Source organism: Patiria miniata, unplaced genomic scaffold, assembly GCF_015706575.1.
Source record: "Patiria miniata isolate m_02_andy unplaced genomic scaffold, ASM1570657v1 HiC_scaffold_24, whole genome shotgun sequence".
NCBI lineage: Eukaryota > Metazoa > Echinodermata > Asteroidea > Valvatida > Asterinidae > Patiria > Patiria miniata.
Window position 1 is genome coordinate 15,833,017 of NW_024037063.1, and position 25,485 is coordinate 15,858,501.

Genomic DNA, 25,485 nt, shown 5'->3' on the forward strand with positions numbered 1-25,485 from the left:
CCATATAAAAAGATACAAATCTGGATAGCCCATTGGTTGTTAGTAGTGAAGTCACCATCCGCCATATTAAGACTCCATGATTTGTGAAGAAACGTTTTTAATCGAATTAACATAAACATTGTTTACTCAACAAAATTATTACAGTAAACTCCGGCTAAATCGACATCATACATCTCGTCAAATCGCTCAAGTCGGCCATCTGACTAAAGTCCCGATTGTCCGTAATGCATTTATATTGAATTTTTTATTTCTAAGTCAGCTTTTATAAGTCACCATTTCGCTCAAGTCGTTGTGTTAGAAAAAACTGTTACTCTCGATCCCCTTTCCATAAATACAAAATCCTTTGTGTAAGTCGGCATTCAACAAATCACGCATTGGCATCGACTTCATGTACTGCGGTTGGCAAAGTGTCGAGTGAAAAGTGGTTTCGCACAGCCCATGATATGATCGCTGTCCATTTTGGGGGTCGTCTTATTGAATGACTAGTGCTGCAGTCAATGCGTGCGTGGTATATACCGGACCACGCATGTATTTTAATCGTTACTGTGCACATACATATGTATCGTGGTCTCCACTATCAATACCCCAAACGTGATGATACAATTCGAGGATTACTTTTCTGGATTCAACTCAAGCATTAAGGACACAATCCAGGGTAAATTGAAGCCAATAACAGTGCAATGAATCATGTGTGCAAATAGGCCATTCATGTAAGTCGGCAAAATGACGAATTACAGCAGATGTCAGCATTCGTGTTAGTTGTCACGAATTCTTGGGTCCCGAGAATGCTGACTTAGCCGGAGTTTACTGCACTTTTTGTTGAAAGGTATAGATCAATTGTCATTTGTGCATTGTTTATGTTTGAAGCAACAAAAGAAACATTTTTAATTGAATTAACATATATATTTTTTACTCAACAAATTATTACTTTTTGTTGATAGGTATAAGAGATCATTTGTCATTTGTGCATTGTTTATGTTTGAACCAACAAAAGTGATTAAAATCTGAAGAAGGATGTTTAACAATTATTATACCTGATGAAGTTTTAGCTCAGTGAATGCTGTATATTCCAAGAAAACAATATTTTAGCATTGCAGCTACGTGATGTCACTGCAAAGCAGAATTAGAGTAAAAAAGATTGGAATATATTTTTGAAAAATAGAATTTTAATTTTGAACATGTAATGTATTTTTAAATCTAATGCCTTTTAAAACAGAACATGTTTTAAAACATCGAACAAGAATTTTTACTCCCCGAAGGCATTTTCCAAAACAGAATTAAATTTCACAGACCAAACATGTTTTTATGATTCAATGAAATGCAGTTCAAAGCCGAATGAAGTTTTACAAACCTAACACATCTTTATGAAGCGAATGCATTTTTTTGACAAAACATTCGCCAGTTTTGAACATCTGATATCTTATTTCTTTGATATCGGATGAAAAAAACATCTGATCTGCAAAAGCATTTGATTTTTAGACCATGTTCGGCCCGGATCTGTTCAAATACCCAAGCTACACATCAGTAGTCTCTGCTCCAGAACGGCGATAAAACCTTGCTCCCATAGCATAGGGAAGTCAAGGGTTCAGGGGTGGGGGGCTAATTGGGAACATCAGATTCGAACCAGCCAACCGATCCCGTTAGCTCGGTGGTCGAGTGGTAAGACATCTGCACTAGAAAGCAGGAGGTCGTGGGTTCGAGTCCCACCCGAGTGATTTTTTCCAGCTTTCACTCGGGAGGTAACACACTGAGTATACAGTGTTTAAACGTTGGTGAAGGGCAAAACCTAATTTGATTTATATCACCCGACGCAAAATTCCATCTTATAATAGTTTATGCGGTACCCGCTGCTATGTACATCAGATTCGAACCAGCCAACCGATCCCGTTAGCTCGGTGGTCGAGTGGTAAGACATCTGCACTAGAAAGCAGGAGGTCGTGGGTTCGAGTCCCACCCGAGTGATTTTTTCCAGCTTTCACTCGGGAGGTAACACACTGAGTATACAGTGTTTAAACGTTGGTGAAGGGCAAAACCTAATTTGATTTATATCACCCGACGCAAAATTCCATCTTATAATAGTTTATGCGGTACCCGCTGCTATGTACATCAGATTCGAACCAGCCAACCGATCCCGTTAGCTCGGTGGTCGAGTGGTAAGACATCTGCACTAGAAAGCAGGAGGTCGTGGGTTCGAGTCCCACCCGAGTGATTTTTTCCAGCTTTCACTCGGGAGGTAACACACTGAGTATACAGTGTTTAAACGTTGGTGAAGGGCAAAACCTAATTTGATTTATAAAATTCTAACTCCCTGGTAGAGTTGCGCATGCCTACGTGAGGATTGTGAACGTTCAACCAATGAAACGATAAGAGGCACTGGATTTTTAGGAGTCCACATTTTATTGTGACACTGGAAAAGTGTTTAAGACCAGCTAGCCATGTCTTTATCATCCGTTTAATACCGGCCACGTGACGGGCTCTCGACCAATAGGAATGGCTAAACTGTCTGAGGTATTTATGAATAGAGGTTCAAATATGCTTCAAGTTATAACAATCTCATAATTGTTTTGATAATATTTTGTTTTTAGACTATTACTGGTAATATGCAAACTCTACAGCCAAGTATACATCTCTGCGATCCCACTCTCAAGCCGTGCCTGGATTATATGCAAGACTATGCATCACTTCCAGATTTCCAATACACGGAGGTATGTATACATGTACATCACAAATGTGTGTTTATATATCCACATAATCTCACCCTTAGTAGGATTCCATTGATCACTTGACTGCCATGGACTTTTGGTTGAAAAAGACAGCAATGCATAACTAAATACATATAAAATAAACTAGAAATGTGTTTGTGGACAAACACAAGCTGTTTTGGATGTTTGAAATGACTGAGTGTGTAACACATACATGTACAGAAACAACCAACAAGGACGGTCCAAATATTTCAAGCAAATACATTCAAAGACAAACGACTTAAAGAACAAAGAATTCCCCAACTAAAAAGTGTGCTTACAGAAAATGAAGGCAATAATTGGATCAATCCATACAACATATTAATAAATCAAGAAAACCAAAGTGAAAATGCTGTATATCCAATCAACCATGACTGACATACATGTAAAGTTGCCTCCCTCTTTTGGGAATTACCTTTACGAACTCTCTACAGTCCAGACCAGAGTTGTAACGAGTCACTGATTTTTGTGACTCGAGTCGAGTCGAGTCATTTTAAAGAAGTGACTCGAGTCGAGTCGAGTCATTAGGTCAACAAGGTCGAGTCGAGTCGAGTCGAGTCACAGAGTGTGGTCGAGTCGAGTCGAGTCGAGTCAAGTACTTAGCTCGAGTCAATTCGAGTCACAAATATTTGAACACTAAATTACAATAAAAAAGCAACAAACACAAGAGAGAAAGAATACAAGGCACCAGTCTATTACGGAAATCCAAAAACATAAGGTATGCTGTATGGTACCCAACCAACAGTTTCCATTGCTAGCTCACGTCACCGATAAGAAGATGTGAAACTTCGGTCTTATAACTGGTTTGGCTTCAGGTCTAGATTTTGTTGTTCGCTGATCGCTGACAACGTTAAAACCTAATTGCATTATACAAAACTGTTTCTGATTATTTAAAGGTGGGCCCGTCCGTATCCATTTTTTGGTGTGAAATCGGGACATGAATTTAGCCAGCATTCCACCAAGAACTTCAAAATCGCGCGAAACCAATGATGAAACCACGGATTGAGAAATGCGTTTTAAGTCTGGTTCCGGGTTTAGCATTACATGCTATAGAACCACAAGGTGGGAGTCCGCGACACGGTGTATGTTTGTTGTTTCATTATGGAGGAAGGAAACAGACTGCCGCTGTATATAAACGTACATTATTCGCGAACATTAACGTGACGTGAACAAAAACTGGCAACGCGAACGGCGCAGCGTAAGTCATTGCAAATATTTTTCGCAAGTAAGTTTTGCTTTTATTTTGGGACTCGAGTCTTATTAGCCTTCCTCGAGTCGAGTCGAGTCATTCTGATGAGGGACTCGAGTCGAGTCGAGTCATTTGCTGGCAGTGACTCGAGTCGAGTCGAGTCATTTACCCGTCGGGACTCGAGTCGAGTCGAGTCGCCAAAAAATGTGACTCGAGTCGGACTCGAGTCGAGTCATTGACTCGAGTCATTACAACTCTGGTCCAGACCAAGGGCCTCTGAGGACCCTTGTAGTCAGACCATGTAATTGCCTGAGGATAACGACCATACCATGACTTTACCATGAACTTAAGATGTGAAGAAAGTCTATGGCAACAAAATCTGTTAGGTAACTTGACACCTGATGATGTCATTGCGACGAAAATCTTCGGCATACATCTTAGGGTGCCTATATGTGTGCCATGTCTGAAGTCGATCGGATTTATGAAAGTGCCAAAGTGTGTGGGTGGAAGAAAATCATGGAGAGAAGTCTAAAAAGGGTAATTCCGTGTCAATTCAACACGATTTTGGACCGACCCTCACAGATTGAAACCATATTTGGTGTGATGATTGGCCTACATGTATATGAGAAACCCCCAGAACTGACATTTTTTGTAAATTGGCTCGTTAGTTTTTGAGATACGGGTCAACGAACTTTTGACTCATTAGCATGACCTCCGAACTTTAAATACATGTATCTGAAAAACTATAACGCTTACAAAGCCAAGTTGTACAAGTTCTTTGAATGGCCTCCATTTCATAAGATAAAACCAAAATTGTAGCATAAAGCGAAGAGAAAATGCGTAACGAAATGACCTTTGACCTTGAATTACGAAAAACAATATGCTTCAAATTTCGTAATTTTTTCAAATGTTACTTTATGATGTCAGCAACAATCTTTAAAAACAAATTGGGATACCCGTGTCGTGCCAAAACCGTCCGGTGCCAAATAGTGTCTGCTGAGCTTGCGCAGTGGGCGCCAGACGCTATTTGGCACGTAATACATGCCAAATAGTGTCCGGGCGCCATCGAGTGAGCGAGCACTATGGGGCGCACGTACCGTGACGTCCGCGGCCGGATAGTATTTGGCTGGAAAAATCGGACAGTATTTGGCAGGAAATATCGAACAGTATTTTGCAGGAAAAATTTGACAATATTTGGCAGGAAAATCAGACAATATTTGGCAGGGGGGATTGGACAGTACATGTATTTGGCTGGAAAAATCGGACAGTATTTTGCAGGGGAAATCGGACACTGTTTAGCAGGAAAAATCGGACAGTATTCGGCAGGAAAAATCGGACAGTATTTGGCAGGGGAAATCGGACAATATTTGTCAGGAAAAATCGGGCAGTATTTGGCACGAGCAACCATAAAATATAACGTTGGTTATAATGCTAAACAGCAGAGTACTACTTCACACACATTACATGTTAGGTCGTACGTATGGACGTACTGCATGTGTTTTAAACAGGTGAACTGACACACACAAAAATGCAAACATTTCGCACAAATATAATGACTAATGTTTAAACTGTCAGGGAAACTTAGTCAAATAGTTATCACAGATAAAAGGGAAATGTTAAAACGGATTGTAAAAAGCAAATTCAGGTGAAAAGAAATCTTATCTATACGACGTCTTGACAGCTCGACAAGGCACGCAATAGGATGCAGGCTAAGCGCGGACACTATTTGGCAAGCTTCCGTAAACAATGTGACGTCATAGACGCATGACCAATCAGATCGCATTATGCTAATTGGTGGACACTATTTGGCACCGGACGGTTTTTGGGAAGACTGATTTTTTAAAGATAGCATGTCCAGGGAAAAACCTAATTTGCACATATTTACACACGCACTTGTACTATAGCAAGTGCACGTTGACCTGTAAATCCATGTACTTGTCCTTGACAGCCCTAATGTGTTGTTTCAAATGTTTATATACAGCATCTTGCTAGCTCTAGATAGCGGTGTAACTATTAGTGGGAGCACGTGTCCCCCAGTGGATGTCCATACCCCAGTTCCCACCCCCCACCCCCATCCCCCAACAGTGAGAACAGTTTGAGCTAGGTGTCACCATGCTGGTTGTTCATTGTATGTGATTAGAACTTGCCCATCTTATTTTGAAAGCACCTGGGTTGCCTTTATGTATGTACGTATGGGCCAAATGATATTTTTTTTTCCAATTTCAGATTTTAAGGGGGGGGGGAGGGCTGTTAGACACCTCGGGGCAAGGACATCTCCTGGGGGACATGTGACCCCCCCCCGACCTCTCCCTGCTACTCGTAGTTACGCCACTATCTAGAGCTACATGTTTGTAGCAAGATGCTGCATAAACAAAGGACACAACATATTTGGGCTGTAAAGTGCAATGCACAGGTCAATGTGCACATTCAGTATGTACATTTGCAAATTAGGTATTTTCCTGCACATGTATGCTATCTTTAAAAAATCATAACTTAGACACTTTAAGAGTGCCCATCAGGCCATTCAAAGAGCTTTCATATGATGTACAAGTTGGCTTTGTAGGCGCTATAGTTTTTGAGATACTAGTATTTAAAGTTCGGAGGTCATGCTAATGAGTCAAAAGTTCATTGACCTGTATCTCAAAAACTAACGAGCCAATTTGCAAAAAATTCAGTTTTGGGGGTTTCTCATAGGCTAATCAGCACACCAAATATGGTTTCAATCTGTGAGGGTAGGGTTCAAAATCATGTTGAATTGACACGGAATGACCCAAAAAGAAAAAAAGGAAAAGTAAGAAGTACAAACACAAGCTGTTTCGTCTGTTTTTGAAATGGCTCTGTGACATGTGATGACAAAATGTTTCATCATGAATGTATGATGTCAATTAATATCATGGATAAAACATTTACACTATAACACCTAGTACAACTGAATCGGACCTTTAGTAGATGTAGGCCTCAGTAACATGCCCCTTTAATGTGAGGTCACATGACACATGCTGACGTCATCATGACAAAACTTTACACGTCCATGTCTATGTACCAACAAAGACTCAACCCAATCGGACTTGTACTTCAGAAGATAAATCGCTTTGAATAATGCACAGTTATTGTGATGTAACTTGACACCTGGTGCCATCATGGCAACGACAATCATCAGGGACCATCTTCGACCATGGTCTTAGTGTCTGCCAAGTCTAAAGTCAGTCACACATCCAAAGTGCCAAAGTGTATGGTTTGAAGAAAACGTGTACATAACCTATGGAGAAAAATGCACCTTTAATGTGACGTAATTTGACACCTTATTACGTCAGCGTGATGAAAATCTTCAGCATACATCTTCAGGTGATAGCCTTAAAAGGGGGGGGGGGAAAAACATTTTTTTTTATTGAAAGCAAGATCTGTTTTGGAGCAAATCACTCAGGGTAATAAACCACTCAAACTCAAGGGCTCACGTCGCACCCCTTTTTCATGAATTTAAAGGGGCACTAGGTCCCGAAGTCCCTGAAAATGTTATGTTTTGGATTGTTTACTTAGCCTATTTCAAACATCTGGTTGAAAGGAAACCAACCTAATGTCTTACCGTTCCCGAGAAAAGACGGGAAAAAACCGCTTGTTTACATCGGACCTGACGGAGTACGAATACTTTTTTCGTGTCGTTCTCAGTGTACGCTATACACGCTGTGTGTCTCGGGAACAGCGCGCGGTGACCAATCACCAATGCAAAAAAATATTGTGGTTTCTTCAACGTCCGCAAAAGGCGAACACTTTACGCGTACGAATGAAATCACAACGAGCATCCAAACAGCTCGAATTTATGGGGTCGCAAAAGTGGACCCCGAAATTCGTTCTCGCATGCATAATACAGGAATAACACAAAAAGGCCCAGTTTTGAAAGGAAAGTTGTGTGGATGTTTATATCCTACTTTTAAATGTTATTTCCGATTATCATCATCTCGTTCAAAGTGCGTTTTGTAGCCCAATTGGGCTGTTCCAGGACCTAGTGTCCCTTTAATACACTCCCTATCCATGAGTTATATAAATACCACCTTGGAGTCATTATGTTTATGACAGGCATTTATTACCTCATTTACTTTCCAGTCTTTTTAGAAGGAATACAGACATCCATCGGTATAACACAAGGAATTTAAGAAACTTACACTCGGGGGTGGGGGTGGGGCCTCTTTTGCAGACATACATGTAAATGTGCCCCCTTGAGCATAAAATGTGCCCTCTCCGTTTGATTGCATTATGATTTATTGTCAAAACTGTACAATCAGCCTTCGCCTGTGTACTACAGTAACCTTTTCACTACGTTTCCTTTCCCGGCAATGCGAATGCCTCACAAAATGCCAATTTAACAGACCAACGGGAACATTTACAGACAGTTGTCATGGTACATAATTATCATGTGCGTAAATCGGTGGGGAACAGGGGGACCCCCCCCCCCCCCCCCCCCCACCCACACACACACACATTTTAAAGCGGGGACATTGTTCGGTCCCCCCCCTCCCCCCGACTTTTTCTTCCCCGAATAAAAATTGTAGCTACTATAATGATTCTATTGTTCAGAATACCGTGTCGCTGATTCAATTACCCCAAGCTCGAAAATGATGTTTAAAAGATGATCTTTTGCTCAAATTGGTTTTAGTGGTCAGAAATTGCCTCACATTGCTTTTCTATAACTACATGTCTCCTCAATGATCCCCCATTTACATTTAACTGCCCACATTTTCATCCCCAACACTACGCCCTATATATGATTTGGTAAATCAGCTTGTTGATTATAAGGAAACTTTTTGTATGTAAAAATATACCATTCCAAATGTTACACTCAATTAATTAACTTAATAAATAATAGCACATACTAGTACATATACAATCTTAATGTAAACAATCTTAATGTCTTATTATTTGTTAAAATTACCTCTACATATTATTTTGTACTTAGTTCATGTTTAAATATGCAACATTTGCAAACATCGAAAAACAAAACCACGAAATGTTTACAAAAACCTTACTAGGATGTTGGTAAATGACAGTCTAAAGCATCCTGTAAAATTATGGCACATGGTTTGAAGTCATTGTGAAGAAAAGTGTTTTTGTATAAATTTCCAACAGTGGTCGGCCGACCACCGTTGGAAAAGCCTAACTATTTTCCATCTACTGCTCCAAATGTACCATTTTTCAGTCCAAATTTTGTTTGCTATTGGTTACATGTTCACGAACCGATGCAGGCCAGCTAGACTGGTTCCCTTACCTTACAATTTTTCCGGCATCTATAAATTAATCTTTAATAAATAAATCTTTAGTGGAGTCTGGGAGCCAGACTACTTGAACATTTTTGTTTTTCTTGTTTTTTCCTGCATTTTTGAACACAAAACTTCAAACATGTCAGTGAAACAATATTTGATCTATTATACTAACCCCTCAAATAGTTAATTTCTGAAAATTACAGCAAAAGCCAATGATGTACATTACCTTTAAGTCTTAGCTGTTTATTACATTGATTATTTTGATTACATGTTAAGTTCCAACTCAAAATTGTTTACTCATGGGGGCTTGGCCAAGTAAAAGCTTAGGCTTTCTACCAGCCTACTCCATTCATCACTTTTTGTTGTTGTAAAGTTCATTAATTAAAATACTGATCATTATTGTAATTATGATGAATGGACATAAGTAAATCAAATCAAATATATCAAAGTGCGGATTTATTACTTAATCTCTTAGGAGTTTTATGACAAGGCAAAGATGCTATGGGAGGATGAAGGTGTGCAGGAGTGTTACGGACGTGCTAATGAATATCAGCTCATTGACAGTGCCGAATAGTAAGCCATCTTAATCCGTTTCTTCATTTGATGCATACTACTCAAACTTTGTCATGCTTGATAGTTACATTGGCCACAATCTATAATTATTGAGTATATCTGCACGTTGTTTTATTTTGGGATGTGTTTTTGAAGTTCTTTTTGCTTGTATCATATTGACCATTGATGACATTGGTTGCAAACCCCCTACCCAACCCACCCCTCTAGATCTGCTACTGATCATAGATGCCTTTAATAGTTGAATCTGAGCAGCGCCATGTGGTGCCACTCAAATTAAAGGCATACATAGGATCAGTAGCCCATTCTAATTTTATAGAACAATACTACTTCTATCGTGCATGAAGAGTCTCCCATACATTTTGTTTCCTTTGTACAGTTTTCTTGATCGTATTGACGAGATTCGAGAAGAAGACTATGTACCTTCCAACCAGGTAATTATGTACTTCACTCATTACAAACATTAAAGCTAGATGCTACAAGGGTCTAGTCGTTTTAATAGATAAAAATACTTGACATTAGGTCTTGCATACAATAGCAATAATTATCTTCGATTTCATGGATATGAAATTTTCAGAACTAAACCGAGCATTGTACACAGGCACATATATACGGGCAATTCTCCATGGGAGAGGAAAAAATGTCAAAAATAAATATTTACATATTAAACCTTTTTTGTACTTTTTCCAGACCTCAATTAAATGGGGTATTCAGTTCAAAAAACGAAATTGAAAAAAAATATATTTCTGGTAAAAACAGTGATTTTTGCAATTTTATGATTAAAAACGTTAAGATTTGGTAAAAAAATAAAATTTTGTGTATGTATTACTTTCTGAATTACAGGGAAAAGTTTTGATTTATGTTATAATGTTACAAGTTACTAACATTACTCAGGGTCATTAAAAAAAAATCTCTATATATAAATATATATATATATATATATATATATATATATAGTGTAGGCCTTCATTTAAATACGTAAGGCTACGGTGTGTCTATGTCCTCCATGGCAGAACGACAAAATTTGTGCAAGTTACATGGTGCGTCATTGCACGGTTGCTCTAGTTATATTTGTTTTATATCTATGGTCAGGACCATTGATCTCCGTTAGGAAAACCGTTAGCATTCCACTTATTATGTTGGGCCCTATTTACTAGAATCATAACATTATTCAGTGGCTGATAGGTGAAGTCTGAGGATCACAAACATTCACGTGTGCATGGTGGAACGTCTGGTAGTTTACTGGTACAGTATATCTTAACATGTAAATTGTATGCAACCCCGTGCGCCAGCCAATGGGAGTCGACTTTAGAAAGTGTGGCGTCATTTCAATCAGAAATTCAGACTGAGCTGTTGCTTGGTAAATTTAGATGTGATTTTTTTTGTAATACAACAATGAGTTGCCAAAGAGCCCGATATAGAAGGCGCAGAGTAACAGACTGCAAAGGGATGGAGATTTTAAAAGCTAAATATGGACACTGATAGAAGCAAAATTGGGATGGTGAAACGGGATTGCGGCCTGAAATCCCCGAAAATAGTATGTTTTAGATTGTTTACTTATCCTATTTCAAAGGTCTGGTTAACCAGTTTGCGCCGGATGACGTGTTTATCCACAAAGGTTTTACGGTATTCAGAATGGGTGACAGATAAACACGCAGGGAGTGAGGCTGGAAATATCTGTCAAGGACCCACTCGCAGCGAGCGGTGCTGCCCGAGGGTGATGGCTTCAACACGCCTGGCGTGAAGTCCAATGAAAAGTAATCCCGCTCCCCGTTCCGTTCTTGCAAAAATAATCCCGGTGTGAACTGGTTAACCCCATGCGCACGGGAAGCGGTCTGTGGCCACGGCCGCTAATCCTCATTGGAATGCAGTTGCCAGCTGTGGTATGCCGTGGCACACGGTCTTAAACAGAGTTTTAATACCTCCCAAACACACGTTTATTGCCTTATTAAAAGAATCTGCTACAAACTCTATAATTCCAGACAGTCACCTACCTTGACACCATCTGCTGCAGTGACGCACAGCAGTTTGTCCAGATAACAGTTGAACGAAAGCCAAACATGAACGTTATAGTTCTATTTTTTATGTAAACAACGCACCCACGCAATGCAATAAGTAGCAGATTCTTGATCAATACAAAAATACAAGATTACAAAGCTCAACAATATCACAATATTATCATATTTAACCTTAGGAAATTCCTAATAAATGCCCTAAAAAAATTGGTCTTGGTTTTAGTGTCGACAAATTCAACAAACGACAAGAATGTGAAGAAATGTCATCGACAATGATAATGTTGATAAGAAATAGTCTAGAGGAAATGTCACCGAAATTGCTGATTAATTTAGAGCTAACGATTCCAACCAACACTGATAATTTTGGCAAGCTCAGAACTGTCAAAACAAGTAATAAACTAACGCAAATTAAGCCAAGAGGAATCAGTAGAAATTATCATTTCAACTGCCAAATGAAAATTTTCACAGAGACAATTTTTTTGTCTAACTGGAAAAAAGGTGACAGCCTTTTTCTTTATAAATTACATTCTAGACGCTATTACTTTAGTGTTAGTCTGCTCACAAACCAGTAGAACAAGGAATTTATCCTCGTCGCCAATGTAGTGTTTGGCATGTTACGGCGCCAAGCCCGAGTCTTACATGGGCAATGAACAGGACGCAAGTCAAGTTGGCTTTGATGCATGATTCAGCCTGAGGCCTCGTTGCCAGCCCGATCGGATCCAACCTCGTCCCCAGGGTGTCGAGCAGTGTGTGCCCACTGCTACCTGCTCTCTCTTCCTGGTATTGGATCATTTGCAATGTGCAAGATTTTTGAACACGTATGCAAATGAGGAATAGTCTGGTGCCTGCATATAGGTTACATTAGCGCTTGTTTTTGTATGCGGTGTCTGGGGTAAAAACATCAATTCGTCGCGCCGTGACCAACCTCGTTTCCCATGGGTACGATCTTGCTGTGCCATGTTGTTTCCCATCATGCCTTGCGCGATCTTAACCCCTGGAATTGTGTAATTTAAATGTGCCAAAATATGGCACATTATAATTAGGCTGCAGTTTATCCGTTTTACGTGCCGACGCCATCTTTAAAATGTTAAAAGAAGTGATTTTGCAGAATCAATCCTTTCATATATAACGTTTGGACGTTGCGTTATTTAGCAAAGATTTGTATTAAATGTACGTACCCCTTTCGTCTCTTTACAACCGAAGATACATGTTTTTTTAGCGAAAAAACGAGGCTGCCATAATCCATATCGTACAGGCATCACGACTTTTGAATAAAATTTTTTTTTTGTACGTACGTGACGTTACGTGCAAAGCACGCGAGAGCATTATGGGCGCGCCCAGCGTGCAATCTTTGAAATGCGCGCAGTACGCTTTGAATAGCCAATCAGCGTCATTTACGTCATCATGGCCAGGGGTTAGTGTAAGGAATGTGCACGCGCCCATGGAGTCGAGGCTGCGCCGTGACCATGCCGTGAGTTACGAAAACACAATTTTTTGTCGAAGTTATAATGTTTACAATCTTATCCCGCCAATATGCAGTATCACATTTCATATTAATATGAGCAAATTGGAAAGGAAAGGAGTATTTCTGAGAAGGCGTGGGCGTTATAATTATCGTCAGTCCACCTAAAACGATGAGGATCTATTTCGACGCACTCCCATTCAATTTGCGTTGGACAACGCGCGGGCGTTGAAAGCGTTACCTGCGCCGATTATCGTGACTCAAGGATACAATTATCGTGAAAACACTTAAAGCACGTTGGAAATAACAACACCAAGTACACGATATAAATCCATTACTAGCCAATTGCGGTATCGAATCCGGATACAGGAAGAAAGTTTCCTATCCAGGGCTTACTATTGGAAATGAGGTTGGAAATAACGTAAGCACTGGGAATGAGGTTGAATCGGATCGGACTGGCCACTCATGCCGTGACGCCTGAGTGACAACACCGTGCCTAGTGTGCATTCACCACAATATCCTGCTTACTACACCAATTCCGATGGCATACTTCAGTATGATATATATAAATCAATGGTTTAATGACGTAGTATCAAGTGACTTTCTGTTTCCTGAACTGGTTTATTTGAGTGTCTTTCAGCATTGATTAGAAATTAATCGAGTGGGAATTAACAGCCATCTTTGATTATATCCCACCATTCTTTATCCCGTCATTATGTAAGCATAATGCAAGATATCACAGTGTGTAATCCTATTACATCCTCTAGAAAGGACTCCTCTGTGTACAGAAAATCCCGTTACAATTGAATCTGGATTTTCAGTAGCAGAAAAGCAGAAAGGTCAAAAAATGAACTGAATAAAATTGGTTAGTCTATGTTTCTGCTTTTTTTTTTGTATAGCAAAATAACAGATGATCACATTTGAGCCTGCATACACTTTTTAAAATTCTAATCACCAGCCTTTGAGACCTCTTATCTTACTTTGATTCCAATTTCAGGACATCTTACGATCAAGAAAGATTACGACAGGTGTATTGCAAACCAGTTTTGAAGTCAACAATGTTCACTTCCAGTAAGCAAAACTATGTGACTGTCATAATTCAACTGTCATGGCTCTTGGTTTCAACTGAAACCTGCTCGTAAGATGCCCTAAGTTCCATTCAAGAGCTGCCGTAAATTATTTACAAACTGCACTTTGGAGCAGAAGTTATTGTTTGGTTAATTTATTAAAACACCATTTCTTCCTTTTTTTGTATAAACAAATTCAATCTTTTCATAAATGTAACAAGACATACCATAATACACCATATATATAAATAGACTTTTAATTTGGGCTGAAGAATGCAAGCTTGAATTAGAGAAGAGAGGATGCAAGGCATATGGTTCTGTCATTGCTTGACAATTCTGTAGATGATTCATGCTGAGAATGTCAAAGTACTCCACCACTTACAAGTTATGAAGATAAAACAAAGAAAGTTTAATGCTGACATTCAACAAAAGATAAATTGTAAAGAGGTATGAGCTCATCAACCTGTAAAAGTGTGGGGGCTCAAAAACAAGTTTAACTTGTAACCCAACCTTCCCTCAAACTGGAACCTTTAAGCTTTGCACTTAATGGGTGTTGTTTTTAAACAGGATGTTGGACGTTGGTGGCCAAAGAGATGAGAGAAAAAAGTGGATCCAATGCTTTTCAGGTTTGTATGCGTCTGTGACATGCATTATTTGAGGTGGGTCTTCTTATGCCATTGTGTGATTCAACATATTTGTATTCTTTTTCAGCAGTTTACTTAGAGATTACTTACTTTCATTTTTGTAGATGTGACTGCATTGATCTTTGTGGTTGCCTGTAGCAGCTTTGACCTAGTCTTACGTGAAGACCAGAATAAGAATCGCTTACAGGAGTCTCTTGAACTCTATGAAAGACTGTGGAAAAACAGGTATTGTTCATACATCATAACATCCATCCATTCCCAACATTCATGTCTTAAGTATTATTCTTGAAATTAAATAAATGTAGAGCTGTGCGGTGTTGCCTAACAAATTTATTATAAGATAGACCCTTCCCAAGTGGACTTAAAATTTTGTGATCTTAGGTTCATTGAATAATCGTTGACTGCTGTGATGTGTGAAATGAGGTTTCAATAGCCGAGGGCCGCGCATAGCACCCAAGTGGCATGAATGCCATATCCCACATCACAACAGTCAACGATTGTATTGTTATATTGTGCCACCAAGTCAAAAAGGTTTGTAGGGTTTGGAACTCCCAATACAAGATATCACTGCAGTGAGCTTCATGAGGCAGGAATGGAGACAACAATTGTTTTAATAAATAAAAATCTATCTATATATAAAGAGATGTTACAACGGAGGGTTTATTTTTAATTGAGAGCCTTTGCTTTTCTTCCAGATTTCTTAGAAGCACCTCAGTAATTTTGTTTTTGAATAAGCAAGATATCTTGGCCCAGAAGGTATCCAAGGGTACATCACTGCTCAGCCACTACTATGCTGACTACGAACATTTCGAGCCCCCAGGTTAGTTCATAATGCAGTGTGAACAAATGCCAAGCAATTACTTGTTTTATTTCATTCTTATTGATTGATATAATATGTTCTTGTAAAAAAAAATAAAATTTGCTGTTTGGGTGACACGTAGAAACAGCTCTTGTTTATGTTAAGCTTTTTTTCTTTTTCTTTTTTATTTGGCTTTTCCACCAGACTTGTAGAAAAGCCTTTGTTTCTGGACTTATATTTTTGTTTTTGTTTTTCTATCCCAAATCCCATAGACTCTGTACACATTTTTTTTTCTCGCGGGCCCTTTGGGCATAAAACAAAGTCATATGATATTGAAACTTAACATAGTAAAAAAGCACATAACAAAGGTCTTTCGCGAAGATAGACGTCATCATGGGACATGTGACGTCATCTTAAACGTGCATACATCAAGCCCCTATATCTCATGAACAGTAAGTCCGATTGGGTTGAAAGTTGGTTTGTGGGTAGGACGGGATGTGATATAGATGAAAATTGAGGTGACGTCATCATGACTTAATTATGTGATTATATTTATATTTTTGAAATTTAGTCATTTAGAGACAATTTTCACTATTTTTAGAATATACCTCATGGACCTTAAGCAATATCTCATGAACGCAATATGCTAAATTCAAAATGTTTTGGTATTATGTTTGTTTAGTAGTTATATTCGGACTCAATAAGAATGAAACTCAAGACAACTTTTTTTGTGCCTCTTCGCCACAGCTTCAAGTTATTTATTTCAAACTTTGTTCATTCGCCAGATACCGAATTGATATGGGCAAGCTGGCATCAAGTCATGGGGCTAACAGGCCCGAAAGAAACATGTCAAACACATAATGGACTCCCAGGTCCTGTACATGTACGTCAATTATCAATTTGGCTCCCAGGCCAACCATTAATGAATAGGCATGCATATGACCCAGTCCACATCTGTGGGGGACAGCCATGGCTGTGCTATGGAAATACAGCACATCCGACCCCTGGGGTACGTAAGGGGGAGTGGCTGCCCCTTACAAAGTTCAAATCGCATTGTATTACTAAAAACATCAATATCAGTAACAATATCAGCAACAATATCAGTAACATACCCATAAAACTAATGCTACATGTAAAGTCATGTGTGTACATGTACATGTATGTAGTAGGCATGGGCTGTCTTCGAATCCTGTTAAAGACGCCACACGTGCGCAGCACGCCCCAGGAAGAAGAAGACCACACTAAACAAGAACATATTTACAATCTCCCCATCACTGCACTGAACTTAATTCCCTTAACACTGAATGTGTGATGCAATGCAGGAGACAAAATCAGACAGCAGTAACTTTGTTCCCATATTACTGAGGTGAACCCCATCATACAAGAACAGAGCATGATTTGTCCTCTGAATCTCATCATGGGGTAAAAATGAAGCCCCAAACAGCCTGCAACGAGATCGCGCCCACTTGTTAATTGATCGGCAGACCTGGTCCATGGACTTTTGATCCTTTGCCCCAAAGTAAAACAGGCGTGGCAGAATAGCTGACCACACCAACGTGGTATGGAGGTAGCTTTGATGGCAACATTGCATGAAATATGCAATACGCTGCCTAATCTGAAACATGTCTGCGCGGACCATGTCATTAGTACCGATATAAATAATTAAAATATCTGGGTGACCATGGGACCCCATAGAGTGTAGCAACTTAGGGAGATTATGCAGCTCAGCCCCACCTTTGCCTCTCCAAAATATCTGGCCGACGAGCACGACAAACAATTGAGTCACCAATTATCCAGACTGTCGCAGGACCTGATCATACAAACATGTCAGTAAAAGTGAAAAATGGCAATTAATTCCCAACTGGCAGGGATCAAGCATGCAATGTATGTGGACGGATATATGTAAGAACTGCGTGTAAGCGCCAACGACCCAAATCTTGAATGTGTGACAAGGGAACCCCTAATGTGAATGTTGTTGCAGCACCGATCCGAAACGAGTGGGTTGTGAAGTTTTGCCCCATGAGCCCCATGTGTACCAGCGCTTTATTAAGCACAGCACCAAATTGAAATCTTGTCAGTGGGCTCCCATCAAAATGACAAAAGAGTATACCCTGGTGATTAAGGCGCAGCATGACGAAATCATGCAATGCTTGAACAGGACAAAGCTCTTTCTGAGTAGCTTGAGCTAAATGAATTACTTGGGGGGGGGGGACCGGAGTGATTTGTCTTACTACATCGGAAGGTAATTTCAACTGAATGGCCTGCCAGTTGAGTACAGCAGAAGCAGATATCCCCCTTTGAAGGACTGACTCCTGCACTGCCTGCTTTGAATTTGCTGCAAACTCCCCGACCCACATGAAACCGAAGAATGCACCGAGCATTACTGCTTTGAACATTGCATTTTCGTTATAAGATGTGCACACTAATGGCAATGACTCAATGATGCTGACCAAAATTGGCAATGAAATTGGCATTCTACTATCATGTTTGGGGGTATCCCGACGAGCTCCCTCAAGGAGCTTGGAAATGATAAAATCCTTAGTAGGGTCCGGCCAACCATGCGATTTATGAAAATGACCCACCCCGTGACTAAGTGGTAATTGTGGAAGGGGACAAGTTATGCAATGACAACCAAGCCACAAATTCCCGAACCATTTGGACTGATGCTGGAAGAAGTGTTGTATGTCTGCTGTGCTGTAAAAAGTGGAAAAATGCATGCCAGCCACTGGCATACGTCTTCTGAGTGTTAGCTGTCCAAGCCAATGATAATAAACGGCTTATCTCCAACCCTACCATACTTGGGCAAGAAGAGGTAAGGGGGTCATATGTGATGCTGCTTGAGGTGCCACAGCATGAAAACGCTCCACCTGAAAACGGAACAGAGAATCGGCGATATTATTGTGCACCCCTGGAACATGAACAGCTTTAAATGTAATGTTAAACTGGAGGCATTGCAGTACAAAAATTCGAAGCAGTCGCATTATCTTGGGACACTGAGACGTCTGGCTAATAATTATATGTGCAACCGCCATATTATCAGAATGAAAACGTACCTTCTTATTGACCAATTGGGCAGCCCAGCATTTAACTGCCACAACAATTGGATAGAATTCCAAAAAGGCAATGGATGGTGGATTTGCTGATGAAATGTGAAACCCAGTAACTCATAGTCTGCTGGGGCCACAGGAAGCAGCCGAAAGGCAGATTTAATATCGGACTTAGCCAACCATGCCCCAGTACCATTTTCACGAACTTTCCCAACTGCTTTATAAAAAGAAGCGTAATGAACGACACATAAATCCTTATCAATAAAGTCATTAACAGACCCCCCAGCTGGAAATGAAAGGTGGTGTATCATACCGTAAGTACCCGGTTCACGTTTGGGCACCAGCCCTATAGGTGAACATTGCAGTTGAGGAATTGGAGGCCTGTCATATGGCCCAGCTATCCTACCTAGGAGGCTCTTTTGCGATCTTTTCCAAAACCACGTGTGGAAGCTCTTTTGCGGATCTAAGACAGTCAGCATTTCGGCCAACCCGAGGGCCATTGTAGCCTAATGAAAAACCGGAGGTAAACCCTTCTTGTAATGTCTTTGCATCTAACCTATTAGGGTATTCTTTCAGTATGTGCTGCAGTACATTTAGCTTAATTGGTGTTGGGGGAACGGAATGCCTGAGGTTGCCCTGCTCCCATCCCTTTTGGAGGCGCTTTGGCGATGGCAGTATGCATTGTTTTTGCGCTCTGCGTCGCAAGGTGCAAGCCCTTATTGCCAGTGGTTACAGCCCCTGCACGTTGAAAATTACTACAGCACACATGTACACCGTGACTGCCCTGGTAACACCTGCTGCACTTGTCAGGGGTGTGAAATCTCCGCTATTTAGCGGATTTCCGCTTTTTTGTTCAGCGTGCCACATTTTGTTTTCCGCTTTTTTTCTTCCGATTGTCCAGATTTCCCCCCGCTTTTTCCCCCGCGCGTAAGCATTGATTTTATTTCCGTTTATTTTATTTTCCGCCGCTGCCGACCGAACGCACGCGATCCGCTCTCTACAACATACACGTAGCTCTGGGGTGCGTGCAAGCGAGTATTCAATGTACTGTACATGTACATACGTACGTACATGTACATGTAGGTGTGTACTATACGATGCCATGTGCATGCATTTTTCAGCTCGAAGCCGCGTGTGTACACAACGTGTAAACAGCATCCGGGGAACCAACAGTCATTGCGCTGTGATTGGCTGCAGATAAATATGAATATTCACACATGCGCCATGAAGCGCGTTGGGACTCTTTGCGGCCGTTCCTGTGTCTATGCATGTAGTGACACGCGATGATCTCCACAATAACTCGCTGTAAACATCGTCTTGTTGCAAATATAAAGCCTTGAAATAAGACTAGTAAATTGTCGCCGTGCCGCGACGGTAGAGGGCATCATGCGTGGCAAAGTTCATGTGTGCATTTCATTGCGCTGCATGCACGCAGGCCTGCTGCGTGTTCCGGATCCGCTGTATGCTGATACGTACGTTCGTGTGTCCTTTCGAATGTTTCGAACATATTTTGACATTATTAATTCCGCAAGATGTCAGTGCAACACAAATGTGTTATTATCCAAAGAGGTTCGGAGTTTGATATGGACATTGACAAGACCGATCCTCAGGTTACGAATCCGTGGAAATGGATTTGGATTGAACACATGGTTAATCAGCAGAAATTAGGCGACTCGATCAGAAGCCGGGACACGCGATGACGATGTGTATCATCTGCAGTAAGGAGTTAAAATATGGAAAACGTGGTCGAATTTCCCAGTTTTCATGGCCATTTAGGCAGTTTCAAGCCAATATGAAGGAAAAGTTAACTTAAAAACATGCATAAATTGCAAAACATTTTCGACCAATAGTTGGCCCATGGAGGAATAAGAATGGTTGGCCCATGCAGGCATGCCAGGAGGCTTTAAAATGCACCACAGAGCATCTACATTTCAAAATTTTTTCGGGGCCCTTGGGCGGGCCCCGGACCCCACGCCATAAGGGCTTCGCGCTTCGCGCTCGCAGTTTCGGTTATTTACAGGTTCAGCTATTTTCAGCTATTTTTTTGGGACTCCACTCACACCCCTGACTTGTGCAGAAAACGGCATCCCTTAAAATGACACCCCTTAAAACTATTAAATGCGAAAACAAAGGCCTTGTTTTGGAACCAGTGACCCAAAGGAATTGGAACTACTGGAGGGGTTGGTGATGTTGCTTGTGACTGATGCAGCAGCAACTGTAAGCCACAACTCGGTGTCAACAATTTCTCATGATCGTGCAGGGTTAGCTTCCTGGCGTAATCTAAATTGCTCATCGTATGCCTTCCAACCCCACCCAGGGAATAGGAGGGCTGCTGCTCGGATAGTTTCTGCGTATTTAAGCAATTCACCCCAACGAGTTGAATGTTTCATGAGAAAGACCGACATGTAGGTATGGAATGCAGATTGCCATTTGTCAGGTGAGTCAATCTTCTTTCGTGGTTTGTTAGCCTGCTTCACTATCATTTTGCCCCCAATCAAAGCAAACTGTAATTCTGGATTTTTATCCCTCATAGAAATGACAGTAGCTGCACTATCCTGAAACAACAGTGAAAAATCCACATACATGCCCTGCCAAATCTTCTCTTTCAGAGAAATCGGAAGAAGAGACCCTAACGGGGCACAAGTACTGATACTAGTTGGCACAGACAGTGGGGTATAGGAATGCAAAGGTGGACTTACATTTACATTATCTACCTCATTAACTACTGGCAACAGGCCCGATCTACAGGTATCATCCAAACATGCACCCTGACTAATGCTATCGTTAGCCATACTACCTGACATCTGGGAGGACACCGGCCCGCCTGAAGCTTGGTGAAAACTGGTAGGGCATGAAGGGATATTCTGGATACCTGTACTTGGACTGGTCCCTATGAAGCCCGCTGCAGCCGTGGCCGTATGGGCAGTGTGCACCTGAGATGTTGGCCCAAGTGTCACATTGGTGTTGCTACCCATTTCCCTATGTTGCTGGTTGCCTACTTGCCATACTTGATGAGGAGCTTGAAAACTAGCTACCATGTTCGCAGGATGACCAGCATTGGATGTAGGGGGAACAGAAGGCAGCACAGAGGGGGCAGTAGGAGGCAACATAGTGGGGGCAGCACAGTGGGGGCAGCAGGAGGCAGCACAGTGGGGGCAGCAGGAGACAGCACAGTGGGGGCAGCAGGAGGCAGCACAGAGGGGGCAGCAGGAGGCAGCACAGTGGGGGCAGCAGGAGGCAGCACAGAGGGGGCAGCAGGAGGCAGCACAGTGGGGGCAGCAGGAGGCAGCACAGTGGGGGCAGCAGGAGGCAGCACAGTGGGGGCAGCAGGAGGCAGCACAGTGGGGGCAGCAGGAGGCAACATAGTGGGGGCAGCAGGAGGCAGCACAGAGGGGGCAGCAGGAGGCAGCACAGTGGGGGCAGCAGGAGGCAGCACAGTGGGGGCAGCAGGAGGCAGCACAGAGGGGGCAGCAGGAGGCAGCACAGTGGGGGCAGCAGGAGGCAGCACAGTGGGGGCAGCAGGAGGCAGCACAGTGGGGGCAGCAGGAGGCAGCACAGAGGGGGCAGCAGGAGGCAGCACAGTGGGGGCAGCAGGAGGCAGCACAGAGGGGGCAGCAGGAGGCAGCACAGTGGGGGCAGCAGGAGGCAGCACAGTGGGGGCAGCAGGAGGCAGCACAGTGGGGGCAGCAGGAGGCAGCACAGTGGGGGCAGCAGGAGGCAGCACAGTGGGGGCAGCAGGAGGCAGCACAGTGGGGGCAGCAGGAGGCAGCACAGAGGGGGCAGCAGGAGGCAGCACAGTGGGGGCAGCAGGAGGCAGCACAGTGGGGGCAGCAGGAGGCAGCACAGTGGGGGCAGCAGGAGGCAGCACAGAGGGGGCAGCAGGAGGCAGCACAGTGGGGGCAGCAGGAGGCAGCACAGAGGGGGCAGCAGGAGGCAGCACAGTGGGGGCAGCAGGAGGCAGCACAGTGGGGGCAGCAGGAGGCAGCACAGTGGGGGCAGCAGGAGGCAGCACAGAGGGGGCAGCAGGAGGCAGCACAGTGGGGGCAGCAGGAGGCAGCACAGAGGGGGCAGCAGGAGGCAGCACAGTGGGGGCAGCAGGAGGCAGCACAGTGGGGGCAGCAGGAGGCAGCACAGAGGGGGCAGCAGGAGGCAGCACAGTGGGGGCAGCAGGAGGCAGCACAGTGTGGGCAGCAGGAGGCAACATAGTGGGGGCAGCAGGAGGCAGCACAGTGGGGGCAGCAGGAGGCAGCACAGTGGGGCAGCAGGAGGCAGCACAGAGGGGGCAGCAGGAGGCAGCACAGTGGGGGCAGCAGGAGGCACCACAGTGGGGGCAGCAGGAGGCAGCACAGTGGGGGCAGCAGGAGGCACCATAGTGGGAGCAGCAGGAGGCAGCACAGAGGGGGCAGCAGGAGGCAGCACAGTGGGGGCAGCAGGAGGCAGCACAGTGGGGGCAGCAGGAGGCAGCACAGAGGGGGCAGCAGGAGGCAGCACAGTGGGGGCAGCAGGAGGCAGCACAGTGGGGGCAGCAGGAGGCAGCACAGTGGGGGCAGCAGGAGGCAGCACAGAGGGGGCAGCAGGAGGCAGCACAGTAGGGGCAGCAGGAGGCAGCACAGAGGGGGCAGCAGGAGGCAGCACAGTGGGGGCAGCAGGAGGCAGCACAGTGGGGGCAGCAGGAGGCAGCACAGAGGGGGCAGCAGGAGGCAGCACAGTGGGGGCAGCAGGAGGCAGCACAGTGTGGGCAGCAGGAGGCAGCATAGTGGGGGCAGCAGGAGGCAGCACAGTGGGGGCAGCAGGAGGCAGCACAGTGGGGGCAGCAGGAGGCAGCACAGTGGGGCAGCAGGAGGCAGCACAGAGGGGGCAGCAGGAGGCAGCACAGTGGGGGCAGCAGGAGGCACCATAGTGGGGGCAGCAGGAGGCAGCACAGTGGGGGCAACAGGAGGCACCATAGTGGGAGCAGCAGGAGGCAGCACAGAGGGGGCAGCAGGAGGCAGCACAGTTGGGGCAACAGGAGGCAGCACAGTGGGGGCAGCAGGAGGCAGCACAGTGGGGGCAGCAGGAGGCAACATAGTGGGGGCAGCAGGAGGCAGCACAGAGGGGGCAGCAGGAGGCAGCACAGTGGGGGCAGCAGGAGGCAGCACAGTGGGGGCAGCAGGAGGCAGCACAGTGGGGGCAGCAGGAGGCAGCACAGAGGGGGCAGCAGGAGGCAGCACAGTGGGGGCAGCAGGAGGCAGCACAGAGGGGGCAGCAGGAGGCAGCACAGTGGGGGCAGCAGGAGGCAGCACAGTGGGGGCAGCAGGAGGCAGCACAGTGGGGGCAGCAGGAGGCAGCACAGAGGGGGCAGCAGGAGGCAGCACAGTGGGGGCAGCAGGAGGCAGCACAGAGGGGGCAGCAGGAGGCAGCACAGTGGGGGCAGCAGGAGGCAGCACAGTGGGGGCAGCAGGAGGCACCATAGTGGGGGCAGCAGGAGGCAGCACAGTGGGGGCAGCAGGAGGCACCATAGTGGGAGCAGCAGGAGGCAGCACAGAGGGGGCAGCAGGAGGCAGCACAGTTGGGGCAACAGGAGGCAGCACAGAGGGGGCAGCAGGAGGCAACATAGTGGGGGCAGCAGGAGGCAGCACAGAGGGGGAAGCAGGAGGCAACATAGTGGGGGCAGCAGGAGGCAGCACAGTGGGGGCAGCAGGAGGCACCATAGTGGGAGCAGCAGGAGGCAGCACAGAGGGGGCAGCAGGAGGCAGCACAGTGGGGGCAGCAGGAGGCAGCACAGTGGGGCAGCAGGAGGCAGCACAGTGGGGGCAGCAGGAGGCAACATAGTGGGGGCAGCAGGAGGCAGCACAGTGGGGGCAGCAGGAGGCAGCACAGTGGGGGCAGCAGGAGGCAGCACAGTGGGGGCAGCAGGAGGCAGCACAGTGGGGGCAGCAGGAGGCAGCACAGTGGGGGCAGCAGGAGGCAGCACAGAGGGGGCAGCAGGAGGCAACATAGTGGGGGCAGCAGGAGGCAGCACAGAGGGGGAAGCAGGAGGCAACACAGTGGGTGATGTGGTCATCACTGAAGGAGCCACAGGATCATCAGGAAGAACACTTGAAAGGATCCTGGCCTTTGCTCTTGATGATTGTCTTACTTGTTTCTGTCCCACCTTAGCTCCAGCAGGCTTAGCGGATCCAGCCACCCTTCTTTGTCGAGGCATTGCTAAGATTTCAGGCTCTGGATGAAAAAGGTTGCACAAAAAGCTGTGACAGAATGAGACACACTCACATGTGCATTTTCCCTCCTACACTTTAGCACTGTGTTCTACAGCTGTGCCCTGATTGGCCCAATCTTGGTAATGGTCTAACATGATTGGTTAAAACTCCCTGTTGTGATTGGTCAAAACTATGCATAATTAGTGCTAGGATCCTTCTCAGAATCCTTCTCGGGATCCTAGCTTTTGGAGAAAAGTCCATTTTGCAGGTATTTAAAGGGTTAAAAAATGGGAATTTTTTGTGTTGTAATAGAGCATTTTTTACACCTCACATTATTAAGCTGTTAGAATTTACACACTGGCCCTAATGGCAGTGTAAATTGCAAAATAAGCTGGTTGAAACCATGAGTAGCAGTAAACCCATGTTTCCCCAAGTATAATGAATTTTGTCAAAATACATACATTGTGACAAAATCTTGTATATTCTAAAAATATTAAAAAACCTATTACCTATAAAA

The 25,485-nt window shown here is 44.0% G+C and overlaps 1 protein-coding gene across 4 annotated transcripts in view; it reads left to right on the forward strand.

Moving 5' to 3' along the window:
* LOC119732171 (guanine nucleotide-binding protein G(s) subunit alpha-like) overlaps positions 1–25,485 on the forward strand; it is a 62,754-nt gene that overhangs the window by 25,469 nt on the left and 11,800 nt on the right. For all 4 annotated transcript variants that reach the window (XM_038205586.1, XM_038205587.1, XM_038205585.1 and 1 more), the window contains 7 exons: positions 2,586–2,705; positions 9,661–9,758; positions 10,135–10,189; positions 14,230–14,303; positions 14,867–14,925; positions 15,048–15,168; positions 15,639–15,763. In XM_038205586.1, the coding sequence (XP_038061514.1) occupies positions 2,586–2,705; positions 9,661–9,758; positions 10,135–10,189; positions 14,230–14,303; positions 14,867–14,925; positions 15,048–15,168; positions 15,639–15,763 (652 nt within the window). The remainder of the gene's footprint in view (positions 1–2,585; positions 2,706–9,660; positions 9,759–10,134; positions 10,190–14,229; positions 14,304–14,866; positions 14,926–15,047; positions 15,169–15,638; positions 15,764–25,485) is intronic.